The 14,979-nt window shown below is 45.8% G+C and overlaps 1 protein-coding gene across 11 annotated transcripts in view; it reads left to right on the plus strand.

Moving 5' to 3' along the window:
• The window catches only part of DUSP10 (dual specificity phosphatase 10), a 241,796-nt gene extending 227,757 nt beyond the window's left edge, over positions 1-14,039 (plus strand). For all 11 annotated transcript variants that reach the window (XM_053937632.1, XM_053937631.1, XM_053937627.1 and 8 more), the window contains 2 exons: positions 8,412-8,789; positions 11,824-14,039. In XM_053937632.1, the coding sequence (XP_053793607.1) occupies positions 8,412-8,789; positions 11,824-12,089 (644 nt within the window). In that variant the 3' untranslated portion in view covers positions 12,090-14,039. The remainder of the gene's footprint in view (positions 1-8,411; positions 8,790-11,823) is intronic.
• Positions 14,040-14,979: the final 940 nt, after the last annotated feature.

A 14,979-nucleotide genomic window follows, 5' to 3' on the forward strand; every position in this document is an offset into this window, starting at 1 on the left:
TCTCTCTTCAGAAAGAAACTGTCCTGGAGAGGTTGCCCTTAAAAGGGGAACGAGAATAAATGGATGGCTGAAGCATGAAAATGTCAGTGTTCTCCCAAACACGCAGATTAAACAGAAAGGTCCACTCCTACGCATCCAGGATTACGGATGTCTGACACAGGGCTGGGACTCTTCTCCCTCCTCAGACGTGCTGAGCCACAGCTGCCCGCATCCTGCTCCTGTGCTGGTTCTTTTCAGGCCACTTGCTTGAGAGATGCATATGGTGATGGCCAAGGAGGGAACTGGTAATAGATTAAAAAACAAATGAAACTTGCTGTTCTGGGCAAATCTGCTCAGCTCTACCTCTTTCTGGGAAAACAGACCCATAGCTCTTTGTCAATATAAAACCATTTGTGGTATTTTATTGCATTAAAATAGTTTCTGTTCCCTCCCCCCTCACTTCCACTGCCTCCTTTGTACATAGCTTTAGCATTTCTTGATGACCTTTTTGTTAATATGATTTCCAGTGGGAGCATTTCACAGTAGAAGTATGTATTCCTTCAGGGTTTACGCTGACATTTCCAGTGATTATTTAATTGGACTTCATGTTAGCCTGCATCCCCATGGGAACACATACTTTTGCCATGAGAAGTTGTAATGTGACTAATTTTGAGTTTCTGCTATAAATGCTTGCCCTCCAGGGAGAGTCCAGTCCTCCTTGGTGGCTGCAGAGTCGTCCCCATAGTATGTTTGAGATGTAGGGTTTCTTGCCTTATTGCTATTTACATTCTTGTATAGTTTAGTCCTTGTACCAAAATTCAGAGCACGCCTTCTCCTCTTTCACCTTCCTGACCGCTCCCCAAGGATAACACAGTGCTTTGAAGGATGCTGACTTATTTTCTCGTGAATACTTGAGTTTTTATTTTGAAATAAGCAGACTCAGCACTCCCATAGCGTAGGGCAGATTTCCAGTTACAAGCTGGAACCACTGTCTTGAATACAGAGAGGTGGTCCCAAAGTATTCAGGGTGGCTTCTGGACAGGCTGATGAGCCCAAAGGTTAGTAGCATCTCTTGGGAAAGCTGACAAGTAAAGGGATGATATGGATGGGATATGTGGGTTTGCATGGATGTCCAGGGTCTGAGAAAAAAACCTAAATTTAAGACAAAAAAAAGTATAAAGTAGAAAAGAATTAAACTGAAATCCAAGAAAGGTTTTCTAGTGACAGATCAAGGAAAAAGGATTGTTTCTTTCTAATTGGAATGAATTTAGATGATCTAGAAGTCATGAGAAGAGGAAAAGTGAAGGGGTGAAAGCTGATTGTGGAAAAAAGCAAGTCATGTGTTGAGGTGTGGGAGGCTCCTGTGGGGTGATCATGTGGTTGAAAATGGGTGATGGTGGTGGGATGGGAGGAGTCAAGAATGGAGCTGGGCTGAGCCAGCAACTCTGGCACAGCCTGGCAGGGTAAGGGGCTTTGGATGACTTCTTGCCTGCCTCCCCAGGATGTGACCCTAGGAGAGCCAGCTTTGCTGTGCCTGGTGTCAGAGGAAAAAAAATACAAGTGGCTGAGGCCAAGGACCTCAAAAGCCAGTGGGAGAGGATGTGCTGTGGCAAGGGGTGTGAACCATAGTGAGATAAAATTAGAAATAACATGCAAACGTGTGTGCATGTCCCTCAGTGCTGAGGGGAAGCCTTTCCTCTTCATCCGGCATCACACTCTTGACTTCTAAAGGGACCTCAAAGCCATTGTGTCAAGGATGTGCTTGTGACTCCTCTAGGCCAGAATTTGTGTACAAACTGACCTCTCGGGATAGTTCCCACATGGAAAAAAACTGACCTTGCAAGTTCTTCAGAATGCAAAGTTTTGCCTTTTTTTTTGAAGTGCTGTTGGCAGCTCAGTTTGAGGGGGAGACTAAATTAGATTGAGTGTATCGAGGTGGAAGCTGTTCTTTGTGTGTGCTGTTTACTTTTTTATGTTTGCTCAAAGCCTAATCTTTCGCAGCACAGCTGGTGCTGAATGCTGTGCGGGTGACAGGGAAAGCCCCATGGCAGCGTTTCCTTGGAACATCCCACTGACAGGTGAGGAGTTCAGTAATGTCATCTGGCGGCTGAGTGTGGTCCAATAGGTCCCCACCCCTGTGGACAGAAGGTAGTTGCCCTTCCTGCTGTGTGGGCAAATACACTATTTCCAGCCATGTCAAGGTTGCTGCAGCAGTGAGGGCAACCCTTGAGCACTGCTCAGCTGTAGCTGTGGTGAGAAGAAGACCATCTGCTTGGAGAGTAGGAACACTCCTACACTGATCTGCTTGGATTGGCCTCATTGCTCTAGAAGAAGTCCGGGAAGCAGAGCCCTGCTTGGGCAAGGAAAGTGTGTGTCTTGTGTTGTTCAGGAGATCTGAGCATCCCTTCTATCAGTGCCTCAGGATGAACAGAGCATGATCCCCAGGACACACCAGGAACCGTCTTTGTTGTGGCTAAAATCACTCCAGCAACATCTGTGAGCAAGTGTGATGGCTGCATCTTCTACTGCAAGGTGGCCTTAGCTCCTGTGCCCGATGGGTGCAACCCCAGTGCCTCCATGCCCTCCTTGACAGTTTGCTTGGTGCTCAGCAGACCTACACCTGCAGCCATAGTTGTGTTGGTGGTAGGAAGAGATGGTCTATGTCGTTGTCCATATCCTGGGAGTGGATTGGGCCTATAATGGCAGAATTCTGCTTCAACCTGTACAGCAGCATCTTCCTTGGTAGAAGGCCCATGGTACAGGAGCAGCCTGCATGGTGGCATTGCAGTGGTGAGGGGTGGCCATGAGACCTGAGCCCTCCTGCCCAGGAGGCTGTGGAAGGAGGAGAGCACTGGGTGGGTGAGGCATCTAGTCAATACCTAACTTCTATTTTTACATGCTGGAGTCACGTTTGCTTAACCTTGAGGCATCCTGTGCTTTGAATCAACTTGACACAAAGTCATCTGTTCATTAATAACACAGGAGCAGTTTAATTGTTGTCTTAGTGGAAAAATACATGAGACTGTCATCAGCTGTTGCTTCTGGCAGTGCTTTTCTGCAGTAATGTAAATAAATGAGGTCACAGGTTTAAAGGAACAGGCTGTACTTGCACAAATTCAAAGCATTGTCTTAAACAGATACACACCAATTGTCTGAGTGTCTGTGTCCTGCACCCCAAATGCTCCCTGTGACATTTCAGCCCTAAACTCACTCAAACACAGCCACAGGGTTTGCTGTGGTGGTACTGACAGGGCACATGCTGAGTGGGTGTTTTAAAGCTTGGCTTCATTCCTGAGTGACTGAAGCTTGTGGTGACCAGAACTGTGTATCGCCAGATTCTCTGCTGCGCACCCCACAGGAGCCCAGCAATGCGAGAGGAGGGGAATTTACAGATGGAACATCTCTTCTACTGATACTTCCCAGTGTCCTGGGATTTCTGTTCTTCTTGTACTTGTGTGTGTGTTGCTTTTCTTTTTTTTTTTTTCCCTTTTTTTTTCTGAGATGGCTTTGTGGTATTGTAATCGAGGATGAGCAGATCCAGAAATCCGCCTGGACAGCTTTGAAAGCTGTATAAAAGGTCTGGTTGTCTCCCAAGACCACGTGCTTAGTCTAAATGTGGCTCCCACATCTGCAGTCTGTCATGTATAAAAGTATGTTCCTGTTTGCAGTGGGAGCAGGAACACCCAGTACCTGCCACGCTCAGAACAAAGTATCTCCACACCGATGAGGTAATGCAAAGGTGTTGCCTTGTGGTGAGGGTATTTCACTGTAGCTGCCTCTCTCTAAGCTCTCCCACTGGAGAGGGAACAAGGTCATTCAGTCCCTTAACTATGGGGCAAGAGCCTGTTTCCAGATAGGAAACATATTGCAAATGTGCCAAAGCATATTGTGAACCCAAATCCTAGTTTGCATATAGTCACACAGCCAGAGAGCAGCAATGGTGGCTGAAGGAGATGCCAAAGGAGAGACAGAGGGGGAGGACAGGTGTTACTGTACTCCTTGTACTTAAATTCTCAATTTCCTTGAACAACAAACAACAAAACCCCTAAGCTAAAAAGCTGCAATGGTATAAACAAGCAAACAAAAAAATCCCCTCAAACAAAACAAACTGCAAACTGTATTTGCCCTCTTTTGATGGCAAATGACAGATACTCTGTTAAGCATGACTTTTATGCCAGCACCATGCTTCTTGTCTTTTTTTTATTTGTTCAGAGCTGCTTTGGCTGCTGTTCAGCTGCTCACCTGGTCTTGCAGTGCTGGTGTGAGCCCCAGGCTCCTTGGTGGCTTTGTAGCTGGGAAATCTGTGTGCAGCTGCTGCTTGGGTGCTGCCTGGTGGGAGAATTTGAGGAGCATTAAGTGAGATGTTCATGGGCAGATGGCTGCAGAGAATTTGAACAAATTAGTGGGAATAGCTGGAGCACATATGGTACTGACTTACAACTTCCCCAGAAGTTTTGAGGTCTCCGACACTCCAAAGTCTGTTGTCACTTACTAACTGTTCTGGCAGGGCAGGATGTTGGAAATTGTTATGCAGTTACAACTGCAAGAATGGTTCTGCAACCCGAGTCTTGCATCAGCGGTGAACAAAGAGCCCTTGGTGCTCTGTTGTATTCTGCTAAATACCACGCAAGGCCATCTGCCAGCAAGGGTTCTGCTTCATTGATTGATTTCCTCATGGAAGAAATACCTCAGGTTCCCTAGAGTGCTGAGTGTCCTTTTATGTCCATCTCTGTTTAGGTTTGGGTAGGTTCAGGCTTCTGAACACCTGCCCAGCAGCCATTCTGGAACAGAGGAAAAGCACTTGGGATGTTGTCTGTGCCCATGCACAGGCTGCATCATACTGGCTGGGCATACTTCCCCATGCTTTGGTCATTACAAGCTCTGTGGAGTGTTTAGAGCCAGGAGAGATGGGCTGCAGGCAGGACAGTCTGTTGAAGTGGACATCCATCAGTGACTCATCTGCCTGCTGGCATTTTGTTTTTTCACTGAAGGTGGCTACACTCCTGAGTCCAGGCTCCATGGCTGTGGTTCCAACAGCACTGCCATGCATTCCCATAGGCTTTCTTGGTGGATATATTATATTGCCTCTCACTTAGTTGATGAAGGCTTTTCCCATATTGCATACAGCATCTGAAAGGCTGCTTTTAAAATACATCTTCTGTACTAGTGAGAGGCTTCTGCTAAGTTGTGCTTCTTGGCCACAGGTGCTGTTACTGCCCTCTGTAATGCTTCCTTCATTCCCCAGGTTTGGAAAGGCCTGGGCAGGGTTGACCACAAAACAGCTTTTGTTACAACCCCAGGTGGCGTCTCTGCATCCTTGCCTTTGAGCTTCCTTGTGGTCTGAAGTTGTAGTGAGTAGCAGTGATGTCTTGCACCTTAACTGAGTTTAATGAATCAGCTCTCAGATCAGGCTTGCAAGAGCTTTTTGTTGGCCTCTGATGTGGGTACAGCCTCTTCTCTCCCACCTTTTCTACCCTTCCTAAATGAAGACTTGAACTGAAATAGCAGCTGCTTGCCAAGGAAATACAGATGCATTTGAGTACTTTGTACATTGTATTTAGCTTCATGTGGAAAATCTGTCTCTCTCTTTCTGACTGATCATTATTAACTTTACTTGGACTTGTTTTGGGAGGTAGTCTCAAACTTAATAGCCTGAGCATTATGCATGCTTGAGCTCCACTTAAATAACTCCAGTGCCTCATAAATCAGTTTGTGCAAGGATCATGTGTGTTGAGAATGGAACAGCACTCTGGAGGTGTCTGGGCCCTTTTTTGGGACCTGCATGACTCATATGGCAGCACAGATCCAAGCTAAGCTCCTGCTGTTGGATTAGGGTTCAGCTTCCTGCCATGACTGCATCTTGCTGCATCTTTTCCTGGGTACCAGTGTTCTTGTCCAGTCCTCCCTTGCTGACGTGTCTGAGCCAGTTCAGGTTAGTAATCCTCTTGCCAGTAATGTGTTCTTTCAGGAACATTTGCTCTGAGAGTTGCTTTAAATATTGCGTGACCGGACTTTTTAACTCTCCTCTCACATGAGGAGATGAACAAGGAGAGTGGGGGATGTGAACTGACATTAGGAATGGTGACACTGGCAAATGTTTGTAAAAAATTGTGAATGAAGGTATTATATGCCTGGCTACTCCACTCGTTGGGGCATCTTCCACATATTGTATTTGGGGTCCCTTCCCATGCTTTGCCCTGATATTCTGCTGTGTCTTACAAGGCAGCTGGTGAAGCAAGATGATGTCTGCCACACCATCAGTGTGCCTCTCTGAGTGATGAACCAGTGGGGTCCTACCTCCACCTGGGGCTGCTTATTCCCAGAAGTCAGCAGGCGAGGTAGAAAATGAGCATTGGCTCTGGGGTCACTAAAACAACTTTTTCAGACGTTTTCTTGGGAATCCCAGCATGCTGTGGCTATTGTTTAAACAGCAATATTCAAGCTGAGTGGATTGCTGCTTGCCCATTCAGAAAGATGGAAATGTGGGTTAGGGTTTAGCCTTTAGCCTAGACTGTAGGCTGGGGCTGTTGGTTTAGACAAGACTTCAGACATCTTCAGCTTGGGGACTATGATCTTCTTTGTTTTCTTGAGTGGACTGAGAAGACTTCTCAGGCCCTGTTGCAGTGGTGTAGTTGAGCTCAGATTTTTGTCCTTGCTCTTCCTTCTGTCCTGATCCCCTGTTGTAACAACTTTGAGAATAGAGATCTTTAAGGCAAATCTGTTTGCTCTGTATCCTGTAAACAGCAGAAATAGCTGAAGACAAGCACATTTTTGAGGCAGGAGAAATATTCTGCATTTTGTAGGCATTTCAAGGATTTCAGGGAAATTACGTTACTAGCAGTGTGTGAAGGACATGAGTTTGGATGTGGAAAAGGGCACTTTCATTACAGGGACTCAGATGGTTGTAACCTAGTCTGGGTGCCTCGTGCCCTTGGAATACAGCACAGGGCACTGAAGTGGGCCTGGGTAGTTCCCACCCCAGGCATGTCACAGACACTTGAATTGGACATTTGAATTGCAGCCCTCAACAGTAGGCATTGAAACTCTTTGCTGTGTCTGATCCGGAGCCCGAGTGGCAGCACGTTTTGTGTCACTTTGAAACCTTCACTGGATCACTGTGAAAGAGCATGGAAAAGACAAATAGCCTCTCTTTTATTTTACTTTCTTTTTAAATAGCATTACTGGGAGGGTGACATTCCACATTTATTTTGGCTAGTGCGGCTCTTTCTAGTAACTTCAGAGTCGCTCTCCCCACTCCTGGGTTTTTTTTGGCTTGCAGTTAACAAAGTGCAATTGAGCCTGAGCACTTGGCTCATGTTGATGCTGAGCATGACTTCAAGTATCCCAGTACAACAGCAACGTGCTTGAGGTGGGGGGGAACGCATCCCTGCATTTCTCCTCTTTCCGCCTTTTTCTTTCGGAGGAGCCACCTGTTAGCATTACATCAGCGGCTCCCAGGAACGCCGCCGCCGCCTACCAAAGGCCTCGCACAAAGTAGTAGTTCTTGTATTGTTTGCACTCAAAGAGCTGATGTCATGCCAGCTGATGTCATTGTGTGCTTTGTGGGATCGCCATGGAAACCGGGCAGGTGGGGAGCCTGCCGCTGATGTCAGTGCAGAATGAGGTGTAGAAAGGTTTGCTTTGCTTGCTCCAGCTCTGTGAAGCTGCCCTCCTCAAAAAAAAAAAAAAAAAAGTAAGGGGAGGGAAGTGGTTATTGAAAAAGCCAGCAATAGAGCAGGGAAGGCATGAGCTTCCTACACTGAAAAAGTGACTTCTCCCTCCCCCCTCAGATCCATTTCCCAATTCATTTTAATGTCCTAAAAATAACCCTTGCTAGATATTTTCAGGTGGCCGGGGCAGCAAAAAGAGAGCTGTTTGCCACATGTTAAGCAAGCACCTGGGTCACTGTTAGGTTACAAGGAGTGGTTTTCTTTTGTTCAGGCACACAGACTGGTACATGCTGTTCCCTGGAGCGATGCCGGGGTGAGCTGCTCCCATCCTCCTCAGAGCTCTTGGGTGGGGGGATGCCCTGCAGGGCTGCTAAAAGGCAGGTAAAGCTAAGACTGTCCCAGCTGGCTTGCTGCTCTGGTCTAGTGTGCTGATAGCCCCTTGGCCCCTAGTTTTGGTGATGTTTTCTTTCTTGAAAAAACACCTTCCCTGTCACATGGAGCAGTAGGTGAGGCAGTCCCAGCAGGCTGGTGTTGCACAGAGGCGTGTTTGTCTGTGAGCCTGCTCCTTGGCACCATCCGCCGTGCAGAGGGAGGACAATGCCTGCTGCTGATTCATGCCACCCTTGCTGTTGACAACCCAGTGACACTGTTACAGTGGTGGTGGGGACAGTAGAGCCAGCTCCAGCCCTCATGGCCCCACTGTGTGCTCTGAAGAAATCTTGGGGTGTCTAACCAAAATATCTGCTTGGTCTCTCTTCCCAGGAGGACTCAGTGGTTTCAAGCAGAACCACGAAAACCTCTGCGACAACTCCCTCCAGCTGCAAGAGTGCCCCGAGGGGGGAGGAGGGGGCGGCGCCTCCGCTGTACCCCCTGTGCTACCTCAGTCCATCCCCACCACGCCAGACATTGAGAACGCTGAGCTCACCCCCATCCTGCCCTTCCTCTTCCTCGGAAATGAGCATGATGCTCAGGACTTGGAGAAAATGCAGAGGATGAACATCGGCTATGTCATCAATGTGACCACCCACCTGCCCCTGTACCATTACGAGAAAGGCATGTTCAACTACAAGCGTCTCCCAGCCACTGACAGCAACAAGCAGAATCTCAGGCAGTATTTTGAAGAGGCTTTTGAGTTCATTGGTAATTACCCTTGCCTGGAAATACTCCTGTTTGTTTTTTTATTGTTATTATTTTTACCCGTTATAACAATTTAGAATGAACTTTATGCTTTGCCAACAACTCTGAAGGCTGGTTAAGGACATATTTCCTTTAGTTTGGGTTGTCAGAAATGCTGAGCACCTCATATTTCTGTCCTTTCTCATCTCTGGCACATCCGGTTAAGTAGCCCAAGGTTACAATTTTTATCCAGTGATAGTAACACCTACCTCCAGGCTTCTAAATTCAGGAAACCCCACAAAATTGAGACTTTTGTCATCCTCTCTTTTTGATTCTTTTGCATTCCTAGATTCCACACAATGGCTTCCAGCCAGTTTTTCATAGAGACTATTCTTAATGGTGTCTCAGTCTTTGCTAACTTAATGAGAAAAATGACAAACTTTTCACACTTGGCTTGCTCCACCATTAGATTTGTAGCTTCAGAGTGTATGTGTGGTGGAATGGACAGTGATGAAAACTTGCATTAATAAGCCTCTAAACCCTGTAGGCTGTGTGAGAGAGTTCACCACAGACATGCAGCCTGTTGTGGAGATAGCTGAAGTAGTGACCCAGCAGTGTTGTTCTGGACCTTATTACGATCAACACAGCACAGCCCTCAGCCAAGTTTGGGGCCGTGCTTAGCCAGGCTAAAGCCAGATGGCCACTTTAAACAGGGCTGGTTTCATGCATGACTTCAGCATGTGGTACTGAAAGCTTTTGAGGATCTTCCCTTGCCCCTCTAGATGTCTTTGTGGACACTGCTTTTGTAGCATAGTAAAGGTGCTTCCCTAGGACAAGTATGTGTCCTGAGAGGTTTTCTGAAATATGCCAGAGGAACCACTGATATAAAATTCTACTTTCTTGTGCTGAGTCTGAGATAATTCCTTCACCAATACTTCAGGCTTGATGGAGGAGTACTAGACAGAGGAAGAAGCGTGCTTGAGTGTGCACCGCAGTGTAGGTCCTTGACTGACCCCGTACTGGAGTGGGTGCAGAGCCGTGTTCCTCCCTGCCCTCCTTTGTGCTGGCTCTGCACTCAGGTGCACTCAGGCTCAGCAAGGATTTGGCCCCAGCTGTGGGACCAGGTGCCAGGGCAGGAGGGCCAGGCTGAGCAGGTTGCTGTGAGCCCATCTGCCCCTGCTGCGTGCCAGGCGGGGCTGGCAGCTCGGAAGCAGACAGCTCCTCAGCCTCACCTTGGCAGAGGGTCACGGTGTGGATCGATGCCCGTGCTCTGCAGCCACGCTGCTTTAGTGAAGTGAATAGAGAAATCACTGCTTATGCTGCAGTTCAGGTGAGTTTTACCACTCTAAGCCCTTGGGCTTGTCTTCTACAGTGTGAAGGACCAAAGGATCTCTAACTCAAATTTTCCCTTGTGTTCCTAAGCCAGTCCCAGCGGTACCAGTAGTGCTGTCAGCTCCCCAAGCTGCTGGTTACTGTGTGCCTGGGACGATGAACACTTGTTTGGGTGAAGGGCAGGGAAAAGGAAACCTTGCTTTGATCCTCTGGGAAAACAGCTGTATCAAGAAATCCAGTAAAACCTTAAACTTTGAGTTAAACAAGATGAGGAGATGAAATAGGCTAAGCTTAGGTAAAGAGACTCTGAAGCTCCACTGAGGTCCTTCTGAGGTAGAAGAGAGAGATTTCTGCTCCCCTCATCCTCATGAATTGCAGGATTAGAGTTCTCAAAACCACTGAAAGATAGTGTTTGGCTTGTGACCTTACCAAGAGCAGAGAAAGCAGCTTTGCTCTGGAAAGGTTTAGTAAGCATTTCAAACTCATTTTACTTCCTTTTTAATAATTACAGCTTGAGGGTCTGTCTTTGTTTTAATAAACAAATATTTCTCCATTGAGAGTTTTTCTTCTGTCTCAAATTAGCCAGCTGGGGAAGTAACTGGTCAAAGCTTTCCCTTCCTCGGGGTAAACTTTAAATTGTATTTGAGAAGATTTTGAAATGTTTAAACAGCAGATTGTTGGCCTATGTTTCTTTAAATATATCTTCAAAAAACCACAACCAACCCCAGGTTTAGCTAAGACTAAAGCCATAGGAAGTGAAATCATCAGAAACTCTCTGGGAATGTGTGTCAAAATGCGTTAGAGAGTTTCAGCTTTCTGAAATACTAACTGGCAAAAATGTCTAGAGGGAAGTTGGCTTCATTTATGCTTTCACAGTACAGGTTGAACATGTGGGGTGGGTTGAACTGTATTCTTGGTGGGGTTGGATTCGTGCCAAAACCTGCAAGTAAATTCACGTTCCTCCTGCGGATTGAAACAAAAGAAGTAGTTTGAAGTGTTACTTCCTGAAAGTTCCATCTCCTGTTTTAAAAGCAAGCTGTGGCAGATGAGGATGGTATGGTAGTGACTCTCTTCTCTCATGTCCTGTTAGCATGTGGTTAGGAGGACTCTGTCCCCCCTAGATACTGCCCAGGGTGCCTCCCTCTATGTGATGAATCTTGGTGGAGTGGGGGTGTGTGTGTATCCAGCTCCTCCTTTTGCAGAGGCACTACAGCAGAGACCCCTGATGAAGCTCATTTCAAGAGTATCTTTGTAACGCTTAAGAGGACAGGGCTTTGAAACAGATGTATTGTTATGAATTGAATCTGAAACTACCTGGTCTCTAGAAGTGGTTCCCTGCTCTGAAAAACAGGGAGGTTGAGATGCTGACCTAATGCAGTGGGGTTGCAACTGAGGTGGAAATGGAGCCTGAGATTCCTCATCATGGGCCTTGTCCTCCTCACTAAATGCTCCCTGGCAGTGAAGCAGCATCTCTCAATGCACGGTTCCACTAATAAGGAGTAGAGGGTGGATGTGAGGACTTTCAGTGTCAGACTGGACTGGAGGTTTCACATTCAGTAGCTCTTGAAACCTTGGGGGAATATGTGCTTGAGGGGAAGGGGAAGAGACACCACTGTGCTTGTAGTCAAATGAAGGGACTTTTCACGTTAAGTTACTCTTAACTGCACTGAGCTTGTTCTAATTTACCAACTGGCAAAAATCTTACTTTCTTCTGTCTGGTTTGCAGAGGAAGCTCATCAGTGTGGAAAAGGTCTCCTCATCCACTGCCAGGCCGGTGTCTCCAGATCTGCCACCATCGTTATCGCGTACTTAATGAAGCACACACGCATGACCATGACGGATGCCTATAAATTTGTCAAAGGCAAACGACCAATCATTTCCCCCAACCTTAACTTTATGGGGCAGTTACTGGAGTTTGAAGAAGACCTGAACAATGGAGTCACCCCGCGAATCCTCACACCAAAGCTGATTGGTGTCGAGACTGTCGTGTGACAGCCGAGCTGTGAGGGGGCAGAACCTGTTCTTCACCTGATTTGGGGCAGTGATGGGTGGGTTGTGGGGTTGTCTTTTTAGCTTTCAAAGGGGAGTTTTGTGACAAACTTTTTGTGAATAAAAACCTTTTTTTGTAAGGAAAGGTTTTTAAAAGATCCAAGAACTTTGCTGGGTTTGGGATGCTGTTGTGATTTCCTTCTCAGACACCGGCAGAGCAGAGAGGCTTCAGTGCAAAAGGAGTACTTTTTAAACTAAAAACAAGAAGAAGAAATGTTGGGCTTTTTTTTTCTTTTAGTTTTTGTTTTTCCCTCCTCCCTGGCTACTTGTAGAGTTTATGGCTAAGTAGTCTGTGCAGGTTCATAGACTGAAGAAACCTAAGTTGAAGACAAAATGCAAATAGCCAAAACAAAGCAGAAACAGAAGGGCCTTCGTTCTGCAAAGGCTTTGCTAAAGATAACCTAGCAAAATGCTCACCGATGCAAAGGAAATCAGAGCAGCTTAAAAGTCTGCAAGGCACTTTTCACACTCCTGACTCAACTAAAGAAGAAAACAAAGTTTATTTGGCGTGTTTCATGTTCCAGTTCTATTTTTCTATTTTGGGGTGTTAGGTTTTAACAGTAAGGGACTTCGATCATTCTATGCCATATGCCTTCACTGGCTTCTTGTGCAATAATAATTTGGGGTTTGTTTTGAGTGTTCAAACCAATTAAGAGTTGGCTGCCCACTAATAATAAGATAATAATTTTTAAAGTCTAATAGTGCAACAGCAGCCAGCTTGGTTCAGAAAGGATAAATGAGGCAATTATTTAGTTCCTTTATATGATTTTGATCCTGGTTACAGTGCCATAAACCTTGTTACATATGTATATCAGAATGTACAAAAATCTAGAACAAGCAAAGTTTATTTAAAAATATTTTTCGCACAAAATATTGGTGTGTTTCAGTTGTCTATGTAAAAGAAATTTGATTATAAAACAAAAAATCTTTTGGAAAGTGTGTGTCCTTTTATTTCTTTAGCCATTTTCCATTTTCTTTCTATGGGATGGGGTTTTTGTTTTGTTCCCTTTGGTTTGTTTTTTTGTGGCATTGTACCTCTCCCATTGACAACATTGATCTCTCTTGTTTGGCATCTCCCCTTCAGCGTTGCGTTCCTGTCCTCTGCTGGTGGAACATTTTTCTTTACTTTCTGCTGTACTCTTGCATCTCTCTGTAACCAGATTTTTCTGTCTGGTTCAACTGAATTAGCACTATTTGGTGAGGGCTTTTTGGAACAGACCTGTTATTTCTACAGCTCAGTAGCCATTTGGAAAAAAATAAGAAATAAACAATCTCCACTGATTCCTTTTCATATTCCTGTAGTTAACTTATCTTCTATGTTACAAAATTGTCCAGTTTTTAGACGTGTGTTGGTCACATGTGCTTTTCCCTAGCCTCTCTATAGCCCCTTTGTTTAGCAGTTCCACAATTCCTGGGAATCATCCTCCTGGTATTTTTCCCTCTCTCTTGCCCCTCCTTTTCCAGCTGTGTCAGTGTTGTGTGGTGTGTATTGTAGGGCTGATGTTTCTGCCTGACAGTGTCCCTTGGGCAGCTGACTTTCACTTTCCTTGTTTGTATTCACTTTTTTTTTAACTATATGGTATGACCTGATCTGTTCTGGACTGTTACCACCTCTAAAGTTTATTTGTATGAGCCTAAAATGAGTTAGAAAACATTTCTCGTATGATTCTGTTGTGCAAACTGATCTGTCCCAGGAAGGCTGATAGCAGTGAAGGCTTTTCCTAGATGAAAACCTACATGGACTGAACCAAGTGTGAAACAGGACCTGTTGAAAAACTTAATGTATAATCACATTAGACATGTATATTTTTGTGGACATTTTACTTAAAATGTTGTTACTATACAGATATTTTCTTGAAACTTATCCCTTTATTAAATTATTTTTCTACTGGAGTTGAATTTAATTTTTTTTTCTTTTCTATGATTATTATTGGTCCTTTTGTTTAAAACACCCTTGGCAGTGATTGTTGCTCAGGAAGCAAAACTTCTTGGACTGTAACTGCTCCTGGAGCTAAGGGAGAGAGTGGCTGGACAGAGAAGGTGCCATTTCCTGATTGGGAGCCTTTGTGCTTTGGGAAGGAAGGAGGTCCCTTAGCAAAGCTGCTCTGCTTCCCTCCCTCCCCCCTTTCCTCGTGTTTGGGCCCAACCTCTTCCAGCTGTTCTCCATGAGCTGCAGGTGCCCCTTGTTAGGAGGGAGGAGGTTAGAAAACCTTTCTTACCAGAGAACCAAAAGCAGCAGCTGGGTTGAGGGCTGGCTGAAAAGTTGGTCCTTGCAGCCTGTTTGTGGTGATAAACACTGTGTTATTCACCAAAGGCATGCAAGCTGCATACCTGGGACCCAGTGTGAAGGGAAGGAGGACTCAATTCAAAGTTGATCTTCCATGTTACTACCTTTCTTGTTCCTGTTTGATCACCTCAAGAGGGAGGAAGGTTGTTGAGGAAGGCTTCACCAACGTGACTCACAGCATCTTTGGTCCAGCCTCGGCATGCTGAGTGCATTAGGATGAAGTTTGCAGCCACGTAAGTAGTGGTGTTTAATTCTTACTTGAGCCAATGAGTAGCTCTTGCAGCCTTGAGTGAGCTCCTGGCAGCAGAGGATTCCTTTGCCTCAGTCAGGCTCAGCAGTTTGGCTGCTGCTGCTCCCTGCATGGGTGTGGAGCTGGAATTTCTGGTGCAGGAACCCTGCCAGCCTGTGCTTGTCACTGTGAAAGCAATGCCTGATTTTATTTTCCAGTGTTATGGTCTTGAAAATGATGGGGCAGGGCAGTGCAATGCTGTTTGTTGATAGTGGAGATGGGCTGATCAAACCCCTCCTTTGTGCAGACCATTCCTT

The sequence above is a fragment of the Vidua chalybeata genome, chromosome 3, assembly GCF_026979565.1.
Source record: "Vidua chalybeata isolate OUT-0048 chromosome 3, bVidCha1 merged haplotype, whole genome shotgun sequence".
Classification (NCBI taxonomy): domain Eukaryota; kingdom Metazoa; phylum Chordata; class Aves; order Passeriformes; family Viduidae; genus Vidua; species Vidua chalybeata.